Raw genomic sequence first — 21101 nt, 5'->3', positions numbered from 1 at the left:
GGAAACATCCATTGGTTGCCTCTTGCACACCCCCAACTGGGGACCTGGCCCACAACCCAGGCATGTACCCTGACTGGGAATTGAACTGGCTGCCTTTTATTTTGCAGGCTGGCACTCAGTCCATGAGCCACACAAGCCAGGGCAATAACCATGTTTTCCTATAGTTCATTTGAAGTTAGTGATGATACTATTGCCTAGAATAGGGCCTGAGGAGGTGGGTGTTTTAGGGAATTCTAGTAGAAACCACTTTACAGTTTGACACTAGTTCATTAAATTAATGAGTACTCAACCTTTTATTTTATTTGTAAGTTTTCTTAGTACCTACGATATTCAGAGCAGAAGGGAGAGCAGTGTTGCTAGGTGCTCTTCTAATACATCTATGCATTTTAGGCTTTAGTTTTCCCTTCTGGCTCAGAGATTATTGTCTTTGGCAAACAAAATGGTGGCAAAGCAGGAGTTTAGGAATCTTAAGTTCTCTTTGATATCCATCAAGCATCATTCCCTTCCTTCATCTTATTGCTCTAAATGTAACCTGAAGTCATATTTAGACTCCTTAGTTCTTTTTGGAATACTCTACTGTCTTTGGATTTTAGCTGTTCTTAAACTTCATAAAGACTTTTACCTATCCTTTTACATTTGAAGATGTACTTTTTTTGTTTCCGATTTTCTTATTAAACATCATTACATCAACAACAAAGGAGCTTTGAAAAGAGGAGAATGAAAAATCTTTTGGAAAGAATTTGGCAAATGTATAAAAAACCTTAAAATGTTTATATCTTTTAAACCAGGATTTCAGTTTCTAGGATTTGGCCCTAATGAAATAATCTGAAATACATAAAACCCTTTATGTATAAGGATGTTCATTACAATGTTACTTATAATACTGAAATACTGGAAAGAAATGAAATCTTGAATAATAGGGAAATGATTAAGTAAATTATTTAGTTATACAATAGGCCACTTTACATAATTATTATACTTTATTGCTTTTTTTAAAGGTAAAGGTTTTAAAATCAATTGCTTTTAAAAAGCCAGCAACAAGGATTAAAAACTATTTCCATTAAAATCAGTTATGTCAGGAATGTACACTATCATAAATATGCTTTGACTTTGTTTTAGGTGTTATGGCTGATGCAAAGAAGAGAAAGTAAAATGAGTATGAATATTAGAATAAAGAGAAGAGATTATTTTACCTGTAAATGATACACACCTAGAAAACCAAAAGACTCTACTAAAACTTTTATAATTAAGAAATTTACTCAGTTGTCTAGATTCATTATAAATATATAAAATTTGATAACTTTTCTCTAAACTAGTAATAATCAGCTATAAATTAAAATATAAAGATATTTATAATGGCAACAAAATATATAAAATTCTTAAAGGTTAATAAGAAAAGAGAGTATATATGAAACCATATATAACCATAAAACTTACTTGAGGTCATAAAGTAAGACCCGAAAAAAAGGGAGGCTGTCTTGGAGTAGAAAGCAGTTTCATAAAATTGTCAATTCATTCCAAAATTACATAAATTTAATAAATTTCCAATCAGATTCTGTTATATATTTTTCAAACTGAAAAAACTTAGTCTGAAGCTTACATCAAAAATATATTTGTGAGTATTGCTAATATATTTAAAAAACAGTAATGGGTGGATTTTATAATTAAAACTATGTTTTGGTACAAGATCAGTGGAATGAAAAAGAGTCCAAAGGAGAGCCAAGAATAAATGAGAATTTCACGTTTGATCAAAGTCACATTCAGTTTAGGAGGCAGACATTTTAATAATGGTACTAGCAAAATTGGCTAAAGATGGATTCCTGCTTCATACTTCATACAGAAATAAATTCCAGATGAATTAAAGCCTTATATGCAAAAAAGTAAAACAATAAAAATATTACAAGAAAATTCATAAGTCTTGAATAGTCTTAGGAAGCTCAGAGTGCATAAAGGAAAGAATTGACACATTTACCTGTATGTAAATGTTAAATTCTGTTTGGCAAAGAGTACCATAAACAAAGTTAAATGAAAGTACTTACTGGGAGAAAATATTTGCAATACATTGGATAGACAAGGAGTTAATATATGGATTTTTTAAAAATAGAAAACCATAATAGAAAAATGGGCAAAAAAATATAAATAGGCAATTCATGGAAGAAAATTTGTTAATAAAAATGTGTTGTTTAGCCTTGTTAGTAGGGCAGTGGAAATCACACTATCAAAGTAGAACTTTTTACCCTTAGAGTTGACAGAATTAAAAGATCTGTTCTAATAAATGTGTAGAAAGATAGTCTGCTTTTGGTGAGTTTTTTAGAAAGCAATCTCTGAAGTTGTATAATACAGTTTAAAATATACATTCCTTTGACCCAGGTATTCCACTTTTTCATTCCTTACAGAAGTGGTATCCATAGTGTATATGTTTGTATGTGTGAGTAGTGTATATACTTGCATGCTGGACTGTCCATTGAGGAATGGGTGTGTAATGTATGGTTGAGCCATACTGTGGAATATTACGCAACTATTAAAAAGAAATGAAATAGAGCTAGATATATTACCCTAACAGAGGTTCATAATCTGTTTTTAAGTGACAAAAATTAAGTGTAAAATCTGTGACATGAGGCCATTGTTATTAAAAAGAAAGCAGCCCCTTTCATGAGTATTGTATTAGTTTGTTAGAGCTGCCATAACAAAATGCTGCAGGCTGGGTGGGTTAAATAATAGAAATTTATTTTCTCACAGTTCTGGAGGCTGGAAGTTCAAGATTAAAGTGTAGGCAAGTTTGGTTTCTCCTGGTCCCTCTCCCATTGCCTGGAGCGTCTTCTCGCTGTGTCTCCACATGGTCTTTCCTCTCTGCTGCATATTGCTGTGTCTTTTCCTTTTCTTGTAAGGACACTAGTCATATTGGATTAGGGCCCCACCCTTATGATCTTATTTAACCTTAATTATTTATTTAAAGGTTAGCCCATATCTCCAAATGCAGTCAAACTGGGGGTTAGGGCTTCAATAAGTGGGGGTGGGACACAATTCAGGCTATATCAAATGTGTATGTGTGCTTGCAGGAGTGTGTGTGTATTTTGCAAGTTTGTTTATTTTTGGTATGAATCAGAGGAAGAATACCAACCAAATTTGCAGTCGGCCACTTGGGCAAGGAGAGGAGAGGGTAAATTTGGGTGTTTTTCATTATAAACCTTAGTGGTGTTGGTTGGTCTTGTCACAGCAAGCATGTTTTGCTTTTGCCATGATTTTCTAGAAGGTATAAATTACTAAAACTTATCAAGAATCAGAAACTCTGAACATACAAATAATTAAATAAGAAATTTAAAAGGTTATTAAAGACTTGGCACTAAAAAGGCCACCATCAGGCACCAAAGATTTATCACTAAATTCTATGTGTTCTTCAAATTCCAGATAATACCTTTTTTAATCTGGCCCTTTGGTCACTAGAAAAAGGTGAGAACTACCGTAATAAAATTTTTAAAAACCAGAATAAATTTAATACAAAATATAATAATGGTAGCTTACTCACAGATAAAACAGTATAGAATGACTTTACTTGTGACTTATAAATGCAAACATAAAAAACGTAAGTTAAATTAAAAAGTACCTTTAAAAAGGACACATTGTGACCGACCAAGGGTTTATTTTAGGAGTGCATAGATGGTTCAGCATAAGAAAGCTGTCAAACAGTTCATTATGTTATGTCATTAGCTATGGAAAATTATGCCAAAATGTAGTGTCCTTCACTAATAAAAAAATAAGCAAAATAGGAATGTAATACATTTTAATAGTTTGGTGAAATGTTTACGATGTGATCTTAAGGGGGAAAGGTGCAAAATGGTTTATATAGTGTGATCACACATAGTATACAAACTGTTTCTTCTTTGGTATGTATGCATATATTCATTCAACAAATCTTTATAGAACAAGGCAATGTACCAGCTGCTTATACCACTTGATTAAGGTGCTAGCTGCATTTAGGGTCTATGATCTAGATCTGCATTGTCTAATAGAACTAAAATGCAAGGTACATAATTTAATGTAAAATTTCTAGTGACCACATTAAAAAAATGTTAAACAAGCTATGACTTAATATTTTATTTAGCCCAATATATCCAAAATATCATTTCAACATATAATCAATATGAAAATTATTAATGAGCTATTTTACATTTTTTAAAAAATTTTTCCAAATTTGATATTTTATACTTCTAAGTATATCTCAGTTCAGATGCAAATTCTCCCTATAAATACTTGATCTGTATTTAGATGTTATAAAATTTACAGTTGGCAAAGTAGGTTCTATATCTAAGTTGTTCCAAACATATTGAAAAATTTCCAGTACCTGTATTGTGTACCAAAAATTTTTTTTCCCTTTTATATTCTCACCTACATCCCTTTTAAATGAATTAATTTACTTTGAAGCAAAAACCTATCAGTTTCAAAACTGAGTGTAGCAAGTTCACTAACCCATATATCAAATTACTGCTGTTAATATGGAATTCAAAATGCTTTTGCATAAATTTTTAAAAACCATCCCTGGCTGGTGTGGTTCAGTGGATTGAGTGCTGGCCTGCGAACCAAAGGGTTGCCGGTTTCATTCGCAGTTAGGGAACATGCTTGGGTTCCGGGCCTGGTCCCCAGTAGGGGGAGCTTGAGAGGCAACTACACTCTGATGTTTCTCTCTCTTTCTCCCTCCCCTCCCCTCTCTAAAAATAAATAAATAAAATCTTTAAAAAAAAAACACACACCTAAATTATCAATATCAACAAAGGATCTTTAAATTCATTTTTTAATCAAGTAAAACTTAAATTCTTTTGTTATTTTTACAATTAAAACCTTACGTATTTTGAGTTTTGTTAGAAAAATGATGTTATTGATTTGTGTAATGTAAAGGTTTAATTTCAATATCAACTCTTATTATATCTGTGACTTTTGTTCCAAGAAAATCTTGAAGATAAGTATTACATTTCTTAATATAATAGAATATTCTAAATATAATTCCCTCAAAGTGTGTTGGAAAAAGCCTACCATGTAAGGTATACTATAGAAGAGGTATTGAAATACTCTGTTTGCTAGACTAGATATGCTATAATGTAAGGTGTTTATTGGTATTTTACATAGGATAAACACTCAAGTCCTATGCAGAGATAAAAAAGTGTGTTTCTTTATTATTAAAGAACTTGGATTTTATTCTAAAGTAATTTCAACTTCTTGTGTAGAACTTCGGAGTGCTTGTCATATAATCAGACCAGTAGAGTAGCAGTAGGTGACTATAACGTAGATGGCTTAATACCTTATTGTTATAATAGAGTACAGGCAATAATACAGTGCATACTATTCATTTGAGCAGTGAAAATAAAGTCATAATTGTATGTCATGTTTTGTTCCCCATGCAGTCAGTTCAGATAGCTGTAGAATTATCTGTGATGTTTTCTTCCTCATCATCTTACAATTAAAGGATTCTAGAAAATTTGGGAACTTGAGAATAATCCAGACTGTGAATAGTTTCTTATTTAAAACTTTTTCTTTTGAATTCAGATTTGCCTCTTGATACTGATCTAGAAAATGAAAAAACACCTAAGATCATTTTGGCTGAGATGCTTGGAGACATGATCTGGGAGGACTTGTCTGAATGCCTCATTAAAAACTGTTTGGTTTATTCTATCCCAACAAATAGCAGCAAGTTACAGCAATATGAGGAGGTAAGAGAAAAGATATCAAAAGGTTTTAAGAGACTAGGTTCTTATTGGTATCCTTTTTTTGAGACCTTTTTGTTCTTTAGTGACATTTTTAAGGAAATTATTAATAACGAATAGAAGCAAATTCCCCATAGCTTTCTTTCCTCCTGGCTTCCTACCATTTGATTGAGAAGTATCTTATTTTTACTAAGTGTATTTTCTTTAGTAATAAAGTTTTGAAAAACATCCTTTATTTACTTTTAAAAAGATTTTATTTATTTATTTATAGAGAGAGGGGAAGGGAGGGAGAAAGAGAGGGAGAGAAACATCAGTGTGTGGTTGCCTCTTGTGTGGCCCCTACTGGGGACCTGGTCCACAACCCAGGCACGTGCCCTCAGTAGGACTTAAACCAGAAAACCTTTGGTTTGCAGACCAACGTCCAATCCATTGAGGCACACCAGCCAGGGCTGTCCTTTTTTGCACTTGTGTCAGTGATAGTAGTTACTATGTGACACTTTACTTTTTTGTTTCTTCTTAGTGTTTCCTTGAACACTTAAATAAGTATATTTATTTTTAAAGGACTTTGTACCTTATTCAAGTATAGTCAGAAATTTCTATTGAAGATATTCTTTCTGATGAATTTATTTCACTCTTCTGCACAAAATTCAGTGGCTTCCCATCTTAGAGAAAGATGCAGTAGCCTCATAATAGCCTAAAATGCCTTACATGATCTGTCCTCCGATTGTCCCTCTGTCCTGTTACAGTCTTCTGTCATGCTGTTCCTTGAATTTGCTGGGACCACTTGGTTCAGAACCTTCTAACCTGTTGTTCCCTCTGCTTGGAACATTTTTACCACAAGGCATAGAACATTTGTTCCCTTCCCTGACCACCCTTTTTAAAATTGTGACCTCTCCCTATTTCCTGCAGGAAAAATGTATAATAGTTTTATACCTCATAATTGCTGAGTTGTTCTAAAACTTAAATGACCTACTGGTCCTTGTTCTTTTCTATACTCCGTTTGACATTTTAATATTAAAATGGATGACGTGTATATAATTTTTTTTTCTTTTTCTCAGATCATACAATCTACTGAAGAGTTTGAAAATGCCTTAAAGGAGATGAGGTTTTTAAAAGGAGATACTACTGATTTGCTGAAATATGCTCGTAATATCAATTCTCATTTTGCTAACAAGAAGTGTCAGGATGTGATTGTGGCAGCTAGAAACCTAATGACCTCTGAAATTCACAACACTGTGAAGGTATTGGAGTTATATTATGTTCAAGAAGCAACTCATTTTTCAGAAGAATGTAGTAGACTGGAAGAGCATGACAATTGCTGAGCTCACTGAGGAAGTTACTAATCTTCTGAATATTAATTTTCTCTTCTTTAGAGTGGTCCTAATATTTACCTCTTTCATAAGGTATTATGAGATTCAGATAAGATAATGCACATGAAAGCATTGTATAAGTTGAAGAAGACTACATAAATGTAATGGATCACTGTTGTTGAAATTAGATAATATGTCAACCTATAGGTTTTTCTCGACTTTTTAATTTGAATTTTTAGTACACAATTTTTGACAGGTATAATTAGGTATTCTGTATGTTCAGAGGTTATATCCTATTGTGAAAATGTTGATTTCATCTTTTAGGCTAATAGAAGCACTAGTTTTGAAGTTAAAATAATAAAACAAAAAATGTGTGATTTGTGTAAAGTGTAATCAAATTATCTGCAAAGTTAATGGGCTAATTAATTTGCACTGAGGGTAGTTTACTCCTTTGACCTTAGATAATTCTGTGTATTTTCTTCTGTCCTTTTTACTTTTCTTACATATGTAATATAATATTTGGTAAATGTAAGGTATTATTAGATTAAAGCAACATAAAGACTAAGGTAATCTCTTACTAGAAAATTTTTCAGCCATTTTTCTTCTATCACTGCAGGTATTAAGCTCTTTGTCCCTCTATCCCTTTTCTGCCTTCCTCTCATTTTTCTTGTGGTGTCATGGTACTGTGTCTACTTCAGAGCACAATATTTAATTAGCCATTGGAGGTCATATATATTAACACATTTTGAGGTAATTTTGGATTAAGGGAGCTGAAATCTTACTGCCAGGAATTGTGCTGTGGGTTTTGTTTTCTTTTAAACATAAATATCACTTGATTATGTCACTCTTCTGTACAAAATCCAGTGGCTTCCCATCTTAGAGAAAGACGCAGTAGCCTTATAGGCCTGTAAGACCTTCCATGATCTTTCCCCCCTTGCCTCTCTAACTCTCTGTCTTGTTAAATTCTTCGGTCATTGCTGTTCCCTGAATTCGCTTGAACCACTTGGTTCAGAACCTTTGAACCTGTTGTTCTCTGTGCTTGGAACATTTTTACCACAAGTCATACAACATTCATTCCCTTTCCTGACCACTCTTTTAAAAATTGTGACCTCTCCTATTTCCTCTACTCTTTCCTTGCTTTATTTTCCTTCATATCACTTATCAATGAACTTTCTCTATGAATTATTTATTGTTTCTCCCTCTCTAGAAAACAAGCTCCATAAGGGCTGGGTTTGGGTTTTTTCTTTACTGTTTATCTCTAGCACCAAGAAAATACCTGTTGCATACTACTATGTGCTTAGTGGTCAGTCAGTATTTAGTAAATTAATTAACATATACCACTCTTGTCTCTAGCCTAACTCCTTGATGTAAATAGGATTGTTACTGTATTGCTCTGTGCCTCTGGGCTAAATCCGTTAACCTTGTTGGACCTCATTTTTCTTTCAGTAACATGACAGAATTGAACTAGATAATTTTTGAGCTCTCTATTCAACTAATTCTGACTTTCTACAAAAATACATTTTTTTCCTGAGTACCCAAATTCTAATAGTTAGCTTCTTCTAGATCAGGGTTTCCCAACATTGGCACTATTGATATTTTGGGCCAGATAATTCTTTGTTGCGGGGGGATTGGTCTGTAGGAATTGTAGTAGCATCCCTAACCTCTTCTCACAGATGCCAGTGGCAACTCTCCCAGTTGTGATAACCAAAAATATCTCCAGACATTGTCAAGTATTTCCTGGAGGGCAAAAATTGTTCTTAGTAGAGAACCTTTGCTCTAGATTCTAACGTTTTCTTTCTTAGCATTTAGACCCCAGAATTCGATCTTTTAAACTGCCAACTTTGAAAAGCTCATCTTCCTTTTTTCATAAATCATTTAAATTTAATTTGTCTGTCATAGTCTTCATCTAAATTTTCTCAACCAATTGCCTATGTGTACCCACTATTTTTGCAAAAGATCTAAATTTGTGTTTTGTTGTTTGTTTTGTTTTTATATTTTAACCTGACATATTATATTATATCTTACATTCTTCCATCTTGAGCTTCTCTCACCCTCTCTTGAAGTCATTGTTTTGAGTCATGTGTATTCTGGGTACACTAGTTTTCAGACAAACACTATTATTATTTTAATCATCTCTGTAATTATATTTTTTCTTCTGCTTTCTAATCTTAGCCATAATTTTGACTGCTAGGTCCCTGACATTTTTGTTCTTATTTAAACTTGATAACATTTCTATGAATTAGATAATATGTGATTTTACAGATTAGGAAAGCAAGTCTGATGACTTGAACATTTCTATTAGAGCGAACTTTTTCTATCATAAATTTTCTATAGAGGTCCAGTATGTGCAGAGCAGAGCCACACTTCTTGCAGTGGGGTTAGGGAACTTGCTACCTCTGCCTGCTTAATATCTTCTTGTTTTGGCCCCTGAGGCACCTTTAAGGAGCAAGGTTTGAAAACCATTATTGCAGTACAATTTCTCTTCCTTGTACAGGGAGAAAATTGAGGTCCAGAGGGGTTAAATGACTTTGTCAAAAGTTAGGGTAAAAAGACAGGCAGCCAAGTGTTCTTTCCTTTAGTTTTGACAAAGTCTGGTAATTTTCATTCTGTATAAATGTTAGGGAGGCTTGTTTTGCTTTCAGTTGGGATTTTTAAGGGAAGAATATGCTATCCTGAATGAGTTATTTCTTTGACTAAGCCAACCCATGTTTCTGGTGGGAGATGATTTGTTTAATTTCAAGAATGCAAAATCATACTGGTTTGCAAAAATCTAATAGTTTAGTCTGAGAAGGATGATTTTGAAGGTTCTTTGATTTACCTGAAATTTTGGGCCCATTTCACAGCTTTGCTCTTTTCATCAAGATTAGGAGTACACAGAAGAATTGGAAGAATTGTAGTAAATAGTAAAGGGGGTTGCTTATTTCTTGTGACATGCTCTCAACCCAAGATTGAGCAATCATTAAAATACTGCTGTATATACTCGAATCTCTTAAATACCCTGTAGAGCCACAGCTTTATCATTATGGAAGCAACCACTACCTTATTCCTTGCTGTATGCCTGCATTTGAATTATTCTGAGGATAGTGCGTTTTCTATGTTTCTGTGTTTGAATCTTAGATTACTCCTGGTTCTAAGATTAGTGTGCCTGACTTACCCACCCCTGATGAGGATGACAAGCTACAGGTACAGAAAATGTCCACAACTCAGCAGAATGAAGTGGTGAATTTACAGCCTGAAAATACTTTGGACCAACATTCCTTTTCTTTGCCTACATGCCGTATCAGTGAATCTGTGAAGAAATTAATGGAACTTGCCTATCAGACTTTACTAGAGGCAACAACCAGCAGTGATCAATGGTAAGAGTTCTGAGTCATGTGAAAGTGGCAATGACTTGGCTAAATGGATATCTAAACTGACATTTATTAAAAAAACTAGTTAGAATCTTTTGGGTTTTCTTATCCCATTAGTTAATATTTATTCTCTAAAACAACAGCACAGCACATAGATATATATTGGTAATTAACTCTTCTTTACAGTAACATACATCTTACAGCAAGGCATAAGAAAAAGAAGCATGTATATGGATGGACTAAGGGGTTTTTTTGATGTTAAAAATTGTTAATTATTTTTAACAAAAAGCTTTAATATTTGTTTATTTTTTATTTGTTTTGAACGATATTACATGGGAAAGCACATTTAAGGGACTTAGAATGCTACTTGGAAAATTATTGATACATATTTTTTATTGTTGATGGTAGCGGTAATAGTTGTATCATCTACTCCAGCTTGCTCTAGCCCTTTAGCTTAACTTTTTTTTTTTTTTTACCTTTTGATATCTAGGCCCTAATTAATTTACATTTTTAAAAATTGATTTTAGAGGAAGCAGGGGAGAGAGAGAGAGAAAGATCGATTTGGTGATCCACTTATTTATGCATTCATTGGTTGATTCTTACATGTGTCCTAACTGGACCCTCAACCTTGATGTATCTGGGAGATGCTTTAACCAGCTGGGCTACATAGCCAGGGCCTTAATTAATTTACATTTTAAGTGTTTATTTTCTAAAGTAATAATAGTTTGTTGGGCAGCCAAAATTAGAAAGAAAAGAATGGAATGTACCAGAGATCACCCTAAATTCTATTCCACAGAATCTCTTCTTATACACTTCCCTACTCCTAGACTAAATTGAAGAGAAAATGGCAGGCTGTAGCCCAAGTTGATTGCAGAACAGATTCACAAAAGCCTCTCTAGTTTGTATTTATATGTAGCAGTTTTTTACTTCTCATTGTGATAGTATAAAACAGTTTCACTTAGGGGTGGACTTAATCAAATTGCACCTTCAGATAGGCTCCCAGAGTTTCATTTTTTACCTCCACGTGTAAACAAACCCCTTTATTTTATTCTGCTCCAGAAAGAACATGTTTCTCAAGATACTTCCGTGACTTTAATGAATCATTACATTCAGGAGTGTACCCATTTTTAAATATAAATAGGAAGAAAAATACATGTGAAAAGTACAGACTCCTTTGGCAAAGTATATATAGGAGTGACTATTTCTTCACATGGCATTCACCTGAAATATATCAGATAAGAAATTGGGGATGCAAGACAATATTTCCTAAATTATTTGAGAATAGAGAACACCCAGTAATATTTTTGTATACTGAATATCTATGAGCATTCTTTCACTAAAAGAAATAGTTTTTAACAGGACATATAAAAACACAACTACACTGCAGTAACACACTTCTCTATTATTAAACATCAAAGAACAACATGCATCAAAAATACAATGAAATAATCAAGTATTATAGTAATCAAGTAGTAACAATGTTTTGGGGTATAGTGATCATAACTTACTTTCTTAAATGTTTGTGAAATTCCTGTGAGGTATTCAAGGTACATAGTTTAAGATACTCTTGTAGAACTAAGTACACAAACCTTACTTATATTTACTCTTTCTAAGTGCATTTTAATAATAATCTTTAGGTATTCTAAGGCCAGATATAAAGGGCAAAAACACTTGAGGTTAAATTCTATTCTAGAAATGTTGATTCCTCTCTTTGCATTGAGGTAAGAAGGAGAAAAGGTGAAAGCTGAAAGTCAGACTGATTCTAAAAGAACCAAGTAAATGCCTTTATTGATATCTTGCCCTTTGCAGAGTGCGTCAGTGAGTAGGTAACATTTGCTTGAGGCTTAGCTCCATTTGTTACTGAAGGGATACTCTGCGTACTGGCAGAAAACAAATTGATAAATGGAAAAAAGGCTTTGGGTTGAATGCTGCTATTCTTAAAATTATTAAGGGATCCAGGTTTTTAGGATTGCAATATACTTAGTAAATACTGGCTGAGAATATACAGGGTCTGGCAGGAGTAATGCTTGCTTGAGTGTGGTTAGTAGGGTATTAATATGGGTGTAATAATTTATACATTTAATTTGAACATTTCTCCTAAAATGTGATACGGTGTGCTTGAGTGTGATATTGTTGTGTTACAGAATTACATGTTTATAATTTTGTAATAAGAGATTTTGTAACAAAAAAGGGGAGTTATTTGTGCCAGACCCTGTATTTCTATCTACATTAATGATGTTTTCAGCAGTGACCAAGGCAGGTGTTCTCTCAAATTATAATTTTGGCTGATGACTCTCACCTAAGGTACACTTAGTTTTGAATTTTTTTCTCATTTCCAGTATATCCTTATGCATTTCTGTTGAAACTGTTTTCTTCTTAGTGCTGTTCAACTTTTCTACTCAGTGAGAAATATCTTCCATTTGTTCCATGATGTCGTACCAACATATCATAAGTAAGATAAGTACTATATCTTATTTCTGTATAATGTTGTATGTCTAAAATGTTTGTAAGTCATGTTAAAAGCAGTAATCTTATGTTACCACCAAAGATATTTTTGTTACTAAAATTTTTACAATGAAATGCAATAAACCATTTAAAATACATGTTTATAGGAAGGACACAGGCCATTTATTAATAAGTTAATAAGGGTACTATAATGTTGCAGTGTAATGGGTGATGGAAATTTTAAAACTCAAAAGAACTTGTCTGTTTTTGATGGTAGATGTTTTTAGATATGCCTCACTTTACTTGGCTATAAAACAAAAAGGCCATCACTCCATATGGCTATCTATTAAGCAAGTTACATTTTCTCTTGGCTTTGCAGACCTTCTACCACAAGGGACTGCCATTAAACTGTTAAATATGGTCAGCCATTCTTCCTAGCTATCTTTGGCTGTATTTACTTAATGTTTTGGATTTTTAAAAGTTTCTTTTAATACTAATCTGAAAAGTTACAGCTTTAAGCCTCCAGGAACTCTCTCTGTTACACACATTAAGTGTTTTTGAATTTCTTTTATGAATATTTTAAATATTATATCAGCAAAGCTATTCCCTAGTTGAGGATTCTGGTTTCAAAGAAAAAAATTAGTTGATTACTTTTTCTAATTCAATTTAGTTGAATACTAATTCAACTAAAAAATTGGTTAGTATTTTTAGTTCAGATTTTTGAACATTTGAGATGTTTTTAAGTAGGTCCATCTGTTGTTTTTGTTATAAAATTTATATATTGTGAACCTTATTTTTATTTACATTTCCTTTACTGTGGTTTAAAATTTTTATTTCACTTTCTACTTAGTCAAGTAAAGGAAAAAGGAAAACACCTCTGGGTCAGCTAATAGCCATGTCTTTGGAGACATGTTGGCTTGGGAGTTCCATGCTTAGAAACATTTTTCACACTAGTATGAAGTTAGATTTACTTTTATATGATCTTGGAACCTTGTGCTGGACCAATGCTTTCAAACTAGAATGTGCATCATAATTACCAGGAAGCCTCGTTAGAATACAGATTGCTAGATTTCATGTCCAAAATTTCTTGATGTAGTAGGACTGGGATAAAGCCTGGAATTTTAAGCAAATTTTCAGGTGATGCTGATGTTGCTTGTCAGGCGACCACACTGTGAGAACCATTGTTTTAGACTAGAGTTCTCAGCTTTGGCAATATTTTAGAATCACTTATGAAAATTTACGAAGATATATATCTGCCTAGGTCCTCCCCTTAGAGATTTTGATTTATAGGTCTGGTTTAAGACCCACACATCTATGGTTTTTTAAAGCCATATAAATTATTCTGATGTGTTGCTCAAAATGTGGACAACTGTCTAAGATTGTTAGTTTCTGACATTGTATACTTAGCCTAACATTAATTAAATCAGCAAACTAGAAAATATTAGTTGAAGGACTGCTCGGAGGATGTGGAGCAGAAACATAAGAGCTCTTCCCGAGTTGGGTAAGGGGACTAATATATGTGGAAGATTTAGAACAGTGATTTCTGATTTTGTATGGAAAATAAAATTACATGGGAAGATTTAAAACATAAATGCCCTGGCTTCACTCAGAGGTTGTGATTTAATTTGTGTGGGGTGAAGGTTAAACCTGTATCTGTTTTAAATTTCCCAGTTTAATCTGTAGCCAGCTTTGAAGACTAGTGAATTAGAATATAGTTAAGTGCTTCATTATATAATGAAATAGGAATTTGGAGAAAGGAGAAGTAAATCTGTTTTTCTACAGACCGATCAAATAAATTTCAAGGGATTTATTATGTATAGCTATGCTAGGTTTCCAATACAGAGTCGATACAGGTAAACATCTTAATTTCCTTACTTCTTGTTAATCACTGGGATAGTTTTATAGGATAAGGTCACATTCAGGCAGAACAACTTCTTTCTGACTGAATGTGAGTGGGAGTGATTGAGATTATATCTTGTTATGTCCAGCATTTATACAGTAGACAGTGATTAATGCCTAGAAATAATTACAAGAGTAGTAACTTCATCAACTCTAACCTCAGTTACAGGTGATTTCTTTCTTCTATCTCTCTTCCTATAATAGGGAGAATCTTCAAAAACTACCCCAGTTGGCTGCCATTCACCACAACAACTGTATGTATATTGCTCATCACTTGCTGACCCTCGGGCATCAGTTCAGATTACGTCTTGCACCCATTCTTTGTGATGGCACTACTACTTTTGTGGATCTTGTGCCTGGCTTCAGGAGACTTGGTAACTCATACCTTGAATTTAGTAAAGCATATTGATTATGCGGCTTCTCAGCCTAGTATCTTTGTAATTTATGAATGAGGCAGTTAGAAATTAGATGGTGGTCCTGAGCTATATTGGAACGTAGGAGGGCATTTAATTTGCATGTGTTCCTAGTTATTTAATTTTATAAAGTGAATACAGTCTTTGTGGAAGCATTACTTTTCATGACATGCTCTCATGGTACATTAGAGTTCCAAACTGCATTGCTGGTGTGCAGGGAATTCACCAAATCAGAGTTAGGTCAGTAGAATGACTAATGATAAGATTTATATTGTGACAGTTCTATTTGCATTGTTGGTGAGAACTCATTAATGTCAGTGCTTATTATTTTGCAAAACCTAAGACAGCTCCATCCTCTTCTACCTCCTTTAGCTTTATTGGGATTATTGAAAAACAGAAGAAATGAAATGTGGAGTAAATCAGTATGTTTACTATAATGATAGCCTAAAAAAAGCAGAGACTCCATATAACTCATTTAGCTTTTCACCTGACTTTTCCCTTAGGTAGTATAGATGTATCAGAAAAATAAATGGCTACTGCTTCTATATAAGTAACTTTTTCATGTCTGACTCTGAACAAACTATTTGGAAAGACTTATTATCCTGAGGGTGGGTTTGGAGGAGTCGGGTAATGTGATAGAAGTGATGGTTTTTAGTAATCTTAGGGTAGCTTTAAGCAGAACAAATATGTGGTACATGATTCTCTCATGTAGTTTGCAGTGTGTTGTTGAACAACTTTTAGAATTATTTATTCTCATTTCTCCTCATAGGGACAGAGTGTTTTTTGGCCCAAATGCGGGCACAGAAAGGCGAACTTCTAGAAAGATTATCAAGTGCTAGGAACTTTTCAAACATGGATGATGAAGAGAACTATTCTGCAGCAAGCAAAGCAGTCCGTCAGGTGGGAGTCTTTTGTTAACTCTGGAATTTGTACTTTATCTTTAGATATTCCCCCCTTGTTTTTTAAACAGCAAAGAATATGTAACAGTTGATTCCACACAACCCCCACTGGAAAATCTGGATACATGTTACAGTCATATTTACCATCTTTCCCAACCAAGCCAATAGGAAGCTACTTTTCCATCACCTCACTAATGTGACAAGTCATTGAGTCTGTCATAGCAAATATTTAACCCATGAACTTGGGTTTGGGAAATTTGAAATACTAGCTTTCATCTTAATGCTTCTCTTTCCTACATGATTTATTCTTTTTAGTGCAGTTTTTCCTGTTCTGAGTATATCTGTTTTTCATGTAGCAGGCTATCACTAAGGTTTAATATTCAAGAAGCACATATTCTTGATTATTTTTTATTTTATGTCACCTTTATATAATGACTCTTCTCTCATAAACACACAGGTGATGAATGTAAATCTGAAAAGAAGTTGCAACAATTTCTCTTCTATGTAAATAGCTGTGTTCTTCTGACAGGTACTGCATCAACTGAAGAGACTTGGACTTGTGTGGCAGGATGTCCTACCAGTGAATATATATTGTAAGGCTATGGGGACTTTACTCAATACAGCAATTTCTGAGATTATCGGCAGAATCACTGCCCTAGAGGTAAGAGTCATTAGATGCCTCACCAGACTTGATATGCAGTTCTTGTCCTAGATTACTAAGAAAGTGTTGTTAAGTCTCATTTTTCAGTCAACACAGATGGTAAAAGAAATTCTTCATGTTTTATGTCTAACTCATTATACAGTCATTTTTCTTTTCAGTTTTGTCTTAATTCTGTTCTGCTCTAGAGACTAGGTAATCTCTATCTTTCATACCTATATAAGGAAGTACGATTATACTACTTCTGCATCCAGTATTATGAATGAGGAGGCTGGAAACTGAGTAGTCCTGAGATGGATTGTAAAGTATGAATTCATATATTTATTTAATTTGCAAGTGAGTTAAATAATTTAATTTAGTAAAATGAAACACAGGCTCGTGCAGGTACCACTTTTCTAACACACTCCTGCAGGTGGGATTATATGTGTGATCCATCTCATGCCTCTAAAGGATAGATTGGCTAAACCCTTATTTGTAATAACATCCCTTGCTTTCCAGCAAGCTGTGCTGCATTCTATGGAGAAATGGGCTCTTTCATGTAGGCAAACTGAATTACTAACAATCTGTTGAAACATATTTTGTGTCATTCTAGCTTAAGGAATGTTATCAGAGAGTTGATGAATCTAGTGTCTATTAAGATGTGCTCAATTGTTTGGAAAATACCTTGCTGTAGCTGACTGCCTGGACGATGTGCACCAAAGATCTACCCTTGCCTTTCTGCTAAATTGGCCCAATTCTATTCTCTTGTGTTCCATTTGTGCAAAACCAGGACATCTCTACTGAAGATGGTGATAGATTATATTCCTTATGCAAAACAGTTATGGATGATGGACCCCAAGTATTTGCACCTCTGTCTGAAGAAAGCAAGAACAGGAAGTATCAAGAAGAAGTTCCAGTCTATGTGCCAAAATGGATGCCATTCAAAGAACTGATGATGATGTTACAGGCCAGCCTGCAAGAAATTGGGGATCGGTGGGTAGAGGCGTATGTCTTTTCATAGAAACCAAGAGTCTTAGTGCCATTAACAACAATGCTTTGCCCCTCTTTCTCTCTCCTTCCTTCCTTCCATGGGAAGATTATTTTTATTTATTTAAGATTTTTTAAAAATTTTTCAGTTACAGCTGACATACAACATTATAGTAGTTTCAGGTGTACAACGCAGTGATTAGACATTTGTATAATTTACAAAGTGATCTTCCCGATTAAGTATACTACCCACCTGATACTATGTGTAGTTACTATAATTAATATCCCTATTTCTTAATGTTAAGAGGAAAGAGTTTCATATTCAGTAGCAGTAGTTGGGGCCTTTGCATTGTCTATCATAATGTGCATAGATAATCATGTGAAATAAGATTTTTGTTTCACATGATTGTGGCCTTGAACGTGTTGCTTTGCAGTCTTGGATTTGTGAAGTACACCTTCTGACACCTAGATGGAAATTGTTGCCCATTTTAATCAACAGTGAATGCATTTTTAACATTGGCTTTGACATGTTAATAGAGAAGTGACTTTTATTTGTATTATTCAACCTCAAACCATTTGACTGAACAGCAGTTTTTCTGCAGGGAGTACAGTAGGTTTAAAGATTAAGCACCATACAAGTAGTAGATGATGTTTTATCTCACCACTGTCAGTTAACATTGCTCTCTGGTAATTGTATGCTGTCTGTATCATACCACACTGAGTTGTGGAGGTCATTTATACTACACAAAGCAGAATAGATGTGGGTTAGTTACACGTCCACAGGTGCCTTTATTGTCTTGGTAGATTATTAACCAGTACGTATACCTTGTATACGGGGTTCCCTGAATAGGTTTTAAGGTCCATTTCCATCTCTATAACTACTTGTTTATCTGCTTTAGTTTGGTTTATTAACAGTCCTCAATTATATTAGACCTACATCGGTCTGAATTTTTCTCAGCAAATCTTGTCTTTTCTAAAACAATGTAAATGAGATTTCTACTTGAAAAAAATCGTAACAAAATACCTCGAACATATTTAGTACAAAATTTGTTTTATTTATTTGCTATTTACAAGTTCTTGGTAATAAGAAATGCCTTTAAGACACCAGAGGGCAGCAGGTAATTTTTCTTTTGCTGTTAAAGGGGTGTCTTACAGCCTAAGATTGATCATTAATTTCTTGTCATGAGAAAAATTATAATACTGGTATATCTTAGCTTCTTTTTCCTGTCTAGGATTTTTTTTTTCTTCCAGAGCTTTCGATAAATATAAGGATAATAACTAATTGAGAAAATTTTTTTACCAAAGAAACTACCTCCACTTGTGTAGTTTAAACATTGTGTAGTTTAAAATGTGTATATCAAAGAGTATAGTATGTGTAACATATACTCACAGTTTAAAAAAAAAAGTAAAATAAATGTTCATAAACCTATTATCCAACTTAAGAAAAATATTGCTGGTAGCTTTGAAGACTCTTGTATAACTCTCCAAATTCTCCCCATCAGCGATAACTACTGTCTTGAATTTTGTGTCATTTCCTTGCCTTTTTTTATAGTTTTACCACATTTGCACATATTCCTGAACAATATAAAGTTTAGACTTGCCTGTTTTTGAGCTTGCTATAAGTGGACTCTCCTACAACTTGCTTCTTTTGTTCAGTATTATGCTTTTGAAATTTATTCACAATGGTGTATGTAGCTGCAGTTAATTTTCACTGCTGTATCTTATTGCATTATAGATATTTCATAATTGATTCATCCTATTTGCTTCACATTTATACCAGTACTTGGTATTATCAGACTTTAAATTTTTGATAATTGGTGTGACTTTTGCTCATTGTCATTGTAATTTACATTTCCTTACATTCTAATGATGTTGGGCATCTTTTTACTGATCATTTTTCTTCTATTGTAAAATACGTGTTCCTATCAAAAGACCTTTATTCCAATGGGTTGTTTGTGATTTCATTATTTGTGGGAGTTCTCTATTTTTTATACCAATTCTTTGTCAGTTGAAATTTGTTGTCTGTGGTTCACTTTATAAAGTAGTTACAGATCCCAGTACTCTATGTAACATATGAAGATATGGTCATAATTACAGATTTCACATAGGGCTTAGTGAGTATAAAATTGGGGAAAATAGTCTTATCTTTATAACTTGCTCTCTTCATCTGTCTGTGCTGATACCAGACTGTAGCCAAGAAGCAGACGAGGTCAAAGAGATTGAGTGATAGATCCGTAAAGAAGGGGAAGGATGCCAGGATTTGTTTTATTGCTATTTAAACAAGTATTTGGGATTAAATAAGCAATTTTTAAATCTTGCTTATACTTCAGAGACATAATGGGAAATAGACTTTTATCTTTTATTTTGCAGGTGGGCAGATGGAAAAGGACCTTTGGCAGCTGCGTTCTCTTCCAGTGAAGTAAAAGCTTTAATTCGTGCCTTGTTCCAGAATACAGAAAGAAGAGCAGCTGCCCTTGCTAAGATTAAATAGCTTTATATTCCTAAGAAAGCCGTGTCTTGACTATGTGGATTCCTCTCATGACATAATTACTTCTTTAAAGACTTCTTGGAATTACTCATTGGTTTTGGTGAACCCTTATATAATGGAAGTTCAATTTCACCTAAGAACGCCTTACCTTATGGCCTGTGGGTGTTAAGACCTCAAGTTGAAGCACCTTAGTTTGTTGACTTTCTAACTACCCTGATAAGTACCCTGATAAGGAATTGCGGGGCTGCATTGTTTCGTGTTGTTTCCATGTCCTCTGGGAATTGTATTAATTGTAAATGTAGGCCCTGGACTTCAATCCAGGAGTCCAGGAGATTTGTGAGCAAATGGGAGATATATTTTGGGAGGTAGGGGAACCGTATTTGGCCTTGTAGGAATTAATAAGAATTCCTTTAAAATTTTTTTCCAATAAATAATACTTTGAAGGGTGAGTGTCTTTAATAACATGCGGGCTTTGACAAAAGAGACCAATTTTTCTCACGTTCGATGTCACTCTTGTTGACAGGACCCTCACAAAGGGCTCACTGACTTTATTTTCTTCCTTCATAATGCTATCTGATAATTTCTCAGAATTCCCAGGACTCCTAGGACTTTTAGTATAATTTTTGACATTTTCACAATTTGAACTAAATTCTTTTAAAATATTTTTTTAAATTTTATAACCACAGCTGACATACAATATTATTAGTTTTAGGTGTACAGCATAGTGATTAGACATTTATATATTTTACAAAGTGCTCTTCCCCATAAGTTTTGTACCCACCTGACACCATATATAGTTATTACAATATTATTGATTATGTTCTATGTGATGTACTTTAGATCCCCTTGACTAATTTTATAACTAGCACTTTCTTACTCCTTACCCCTTCACTTTCTTAACCCATCTCTCCAACCCCCCCTCCCATCTGGCAATCATTGATTAGTTCTCTGTATCTATGAATTTGTTCTGTTTTGTT

At 33.8% G+C, this 21101-nt stretch overlaps 1 protein-coding gene across 1 annotated transcript in view; it reads left to right on the top strand.

Moving 5' to 3' along the window:
- ZW10 (zw10 kinetochore protein) overlaps window positions 1–20547 on the top strand; it is a 32520-nt gene extending 11973 nt beyond the window's left edge. The window contains exons 8-16 of the mRNA XM_054592261.1: window positions 5539–5702; window positions 6755–6937; window positions 10124–10362; window positions 12737–12808; window positions 14905–15074; window positions 15883–16013; window positions 16542–16673; window positions 17440–17642; window positions 20007–20547. Coding sequence (XP_054448236.1) covers window positions 5539–5702; window positions 6755–6937; window positions 10124–10362; window positions 12737–12808; window positions 14905–15074; window positions 15883–16013; window positions 16542–16673; window positions 17440–17642; window positions 20007–20127 — 1415 coding nt within the window. The 3' untranslated portion in view covers window positions 20128–20547. The remainder of the gene's footprint in view (window positions 1–5538; window positions 5703–6754; window positions 6938–10123; window positions 10363–12736; window positions 12809–14904; window positions 15075–15882; window positions 16014–16541; window positions 16674–17439; window positions 17643–20006) is intronic.
- The last annotated feature ends 554 nt before the right edge of the window (window positions 20548–21101 follow it).

The sequence above is a fragment of the Pteronotus mesoamericanus genome, unplaced genomic scaffold, assembly GCF_021234165.1.
Source record: "Pteronotus mesoamericanus isolate MK-2021 breed Mesoamerican mustached bat unplaced genomic scaffold, CSHL_Meso_final scaffold_36, whole genome shotgun sequence".
Classification (NCBI taxonomy): Eukaryota; Metazoa; Chordata; class Mammalia; order Chiroptera; family Mormoopidae; genus Pteronotus; species Pteronotus mesoamericanus.
Note: the sequence above shows the minus strand (reverse complement) of the source record. Positions and strands in the feature narration are given on the sequence as shown.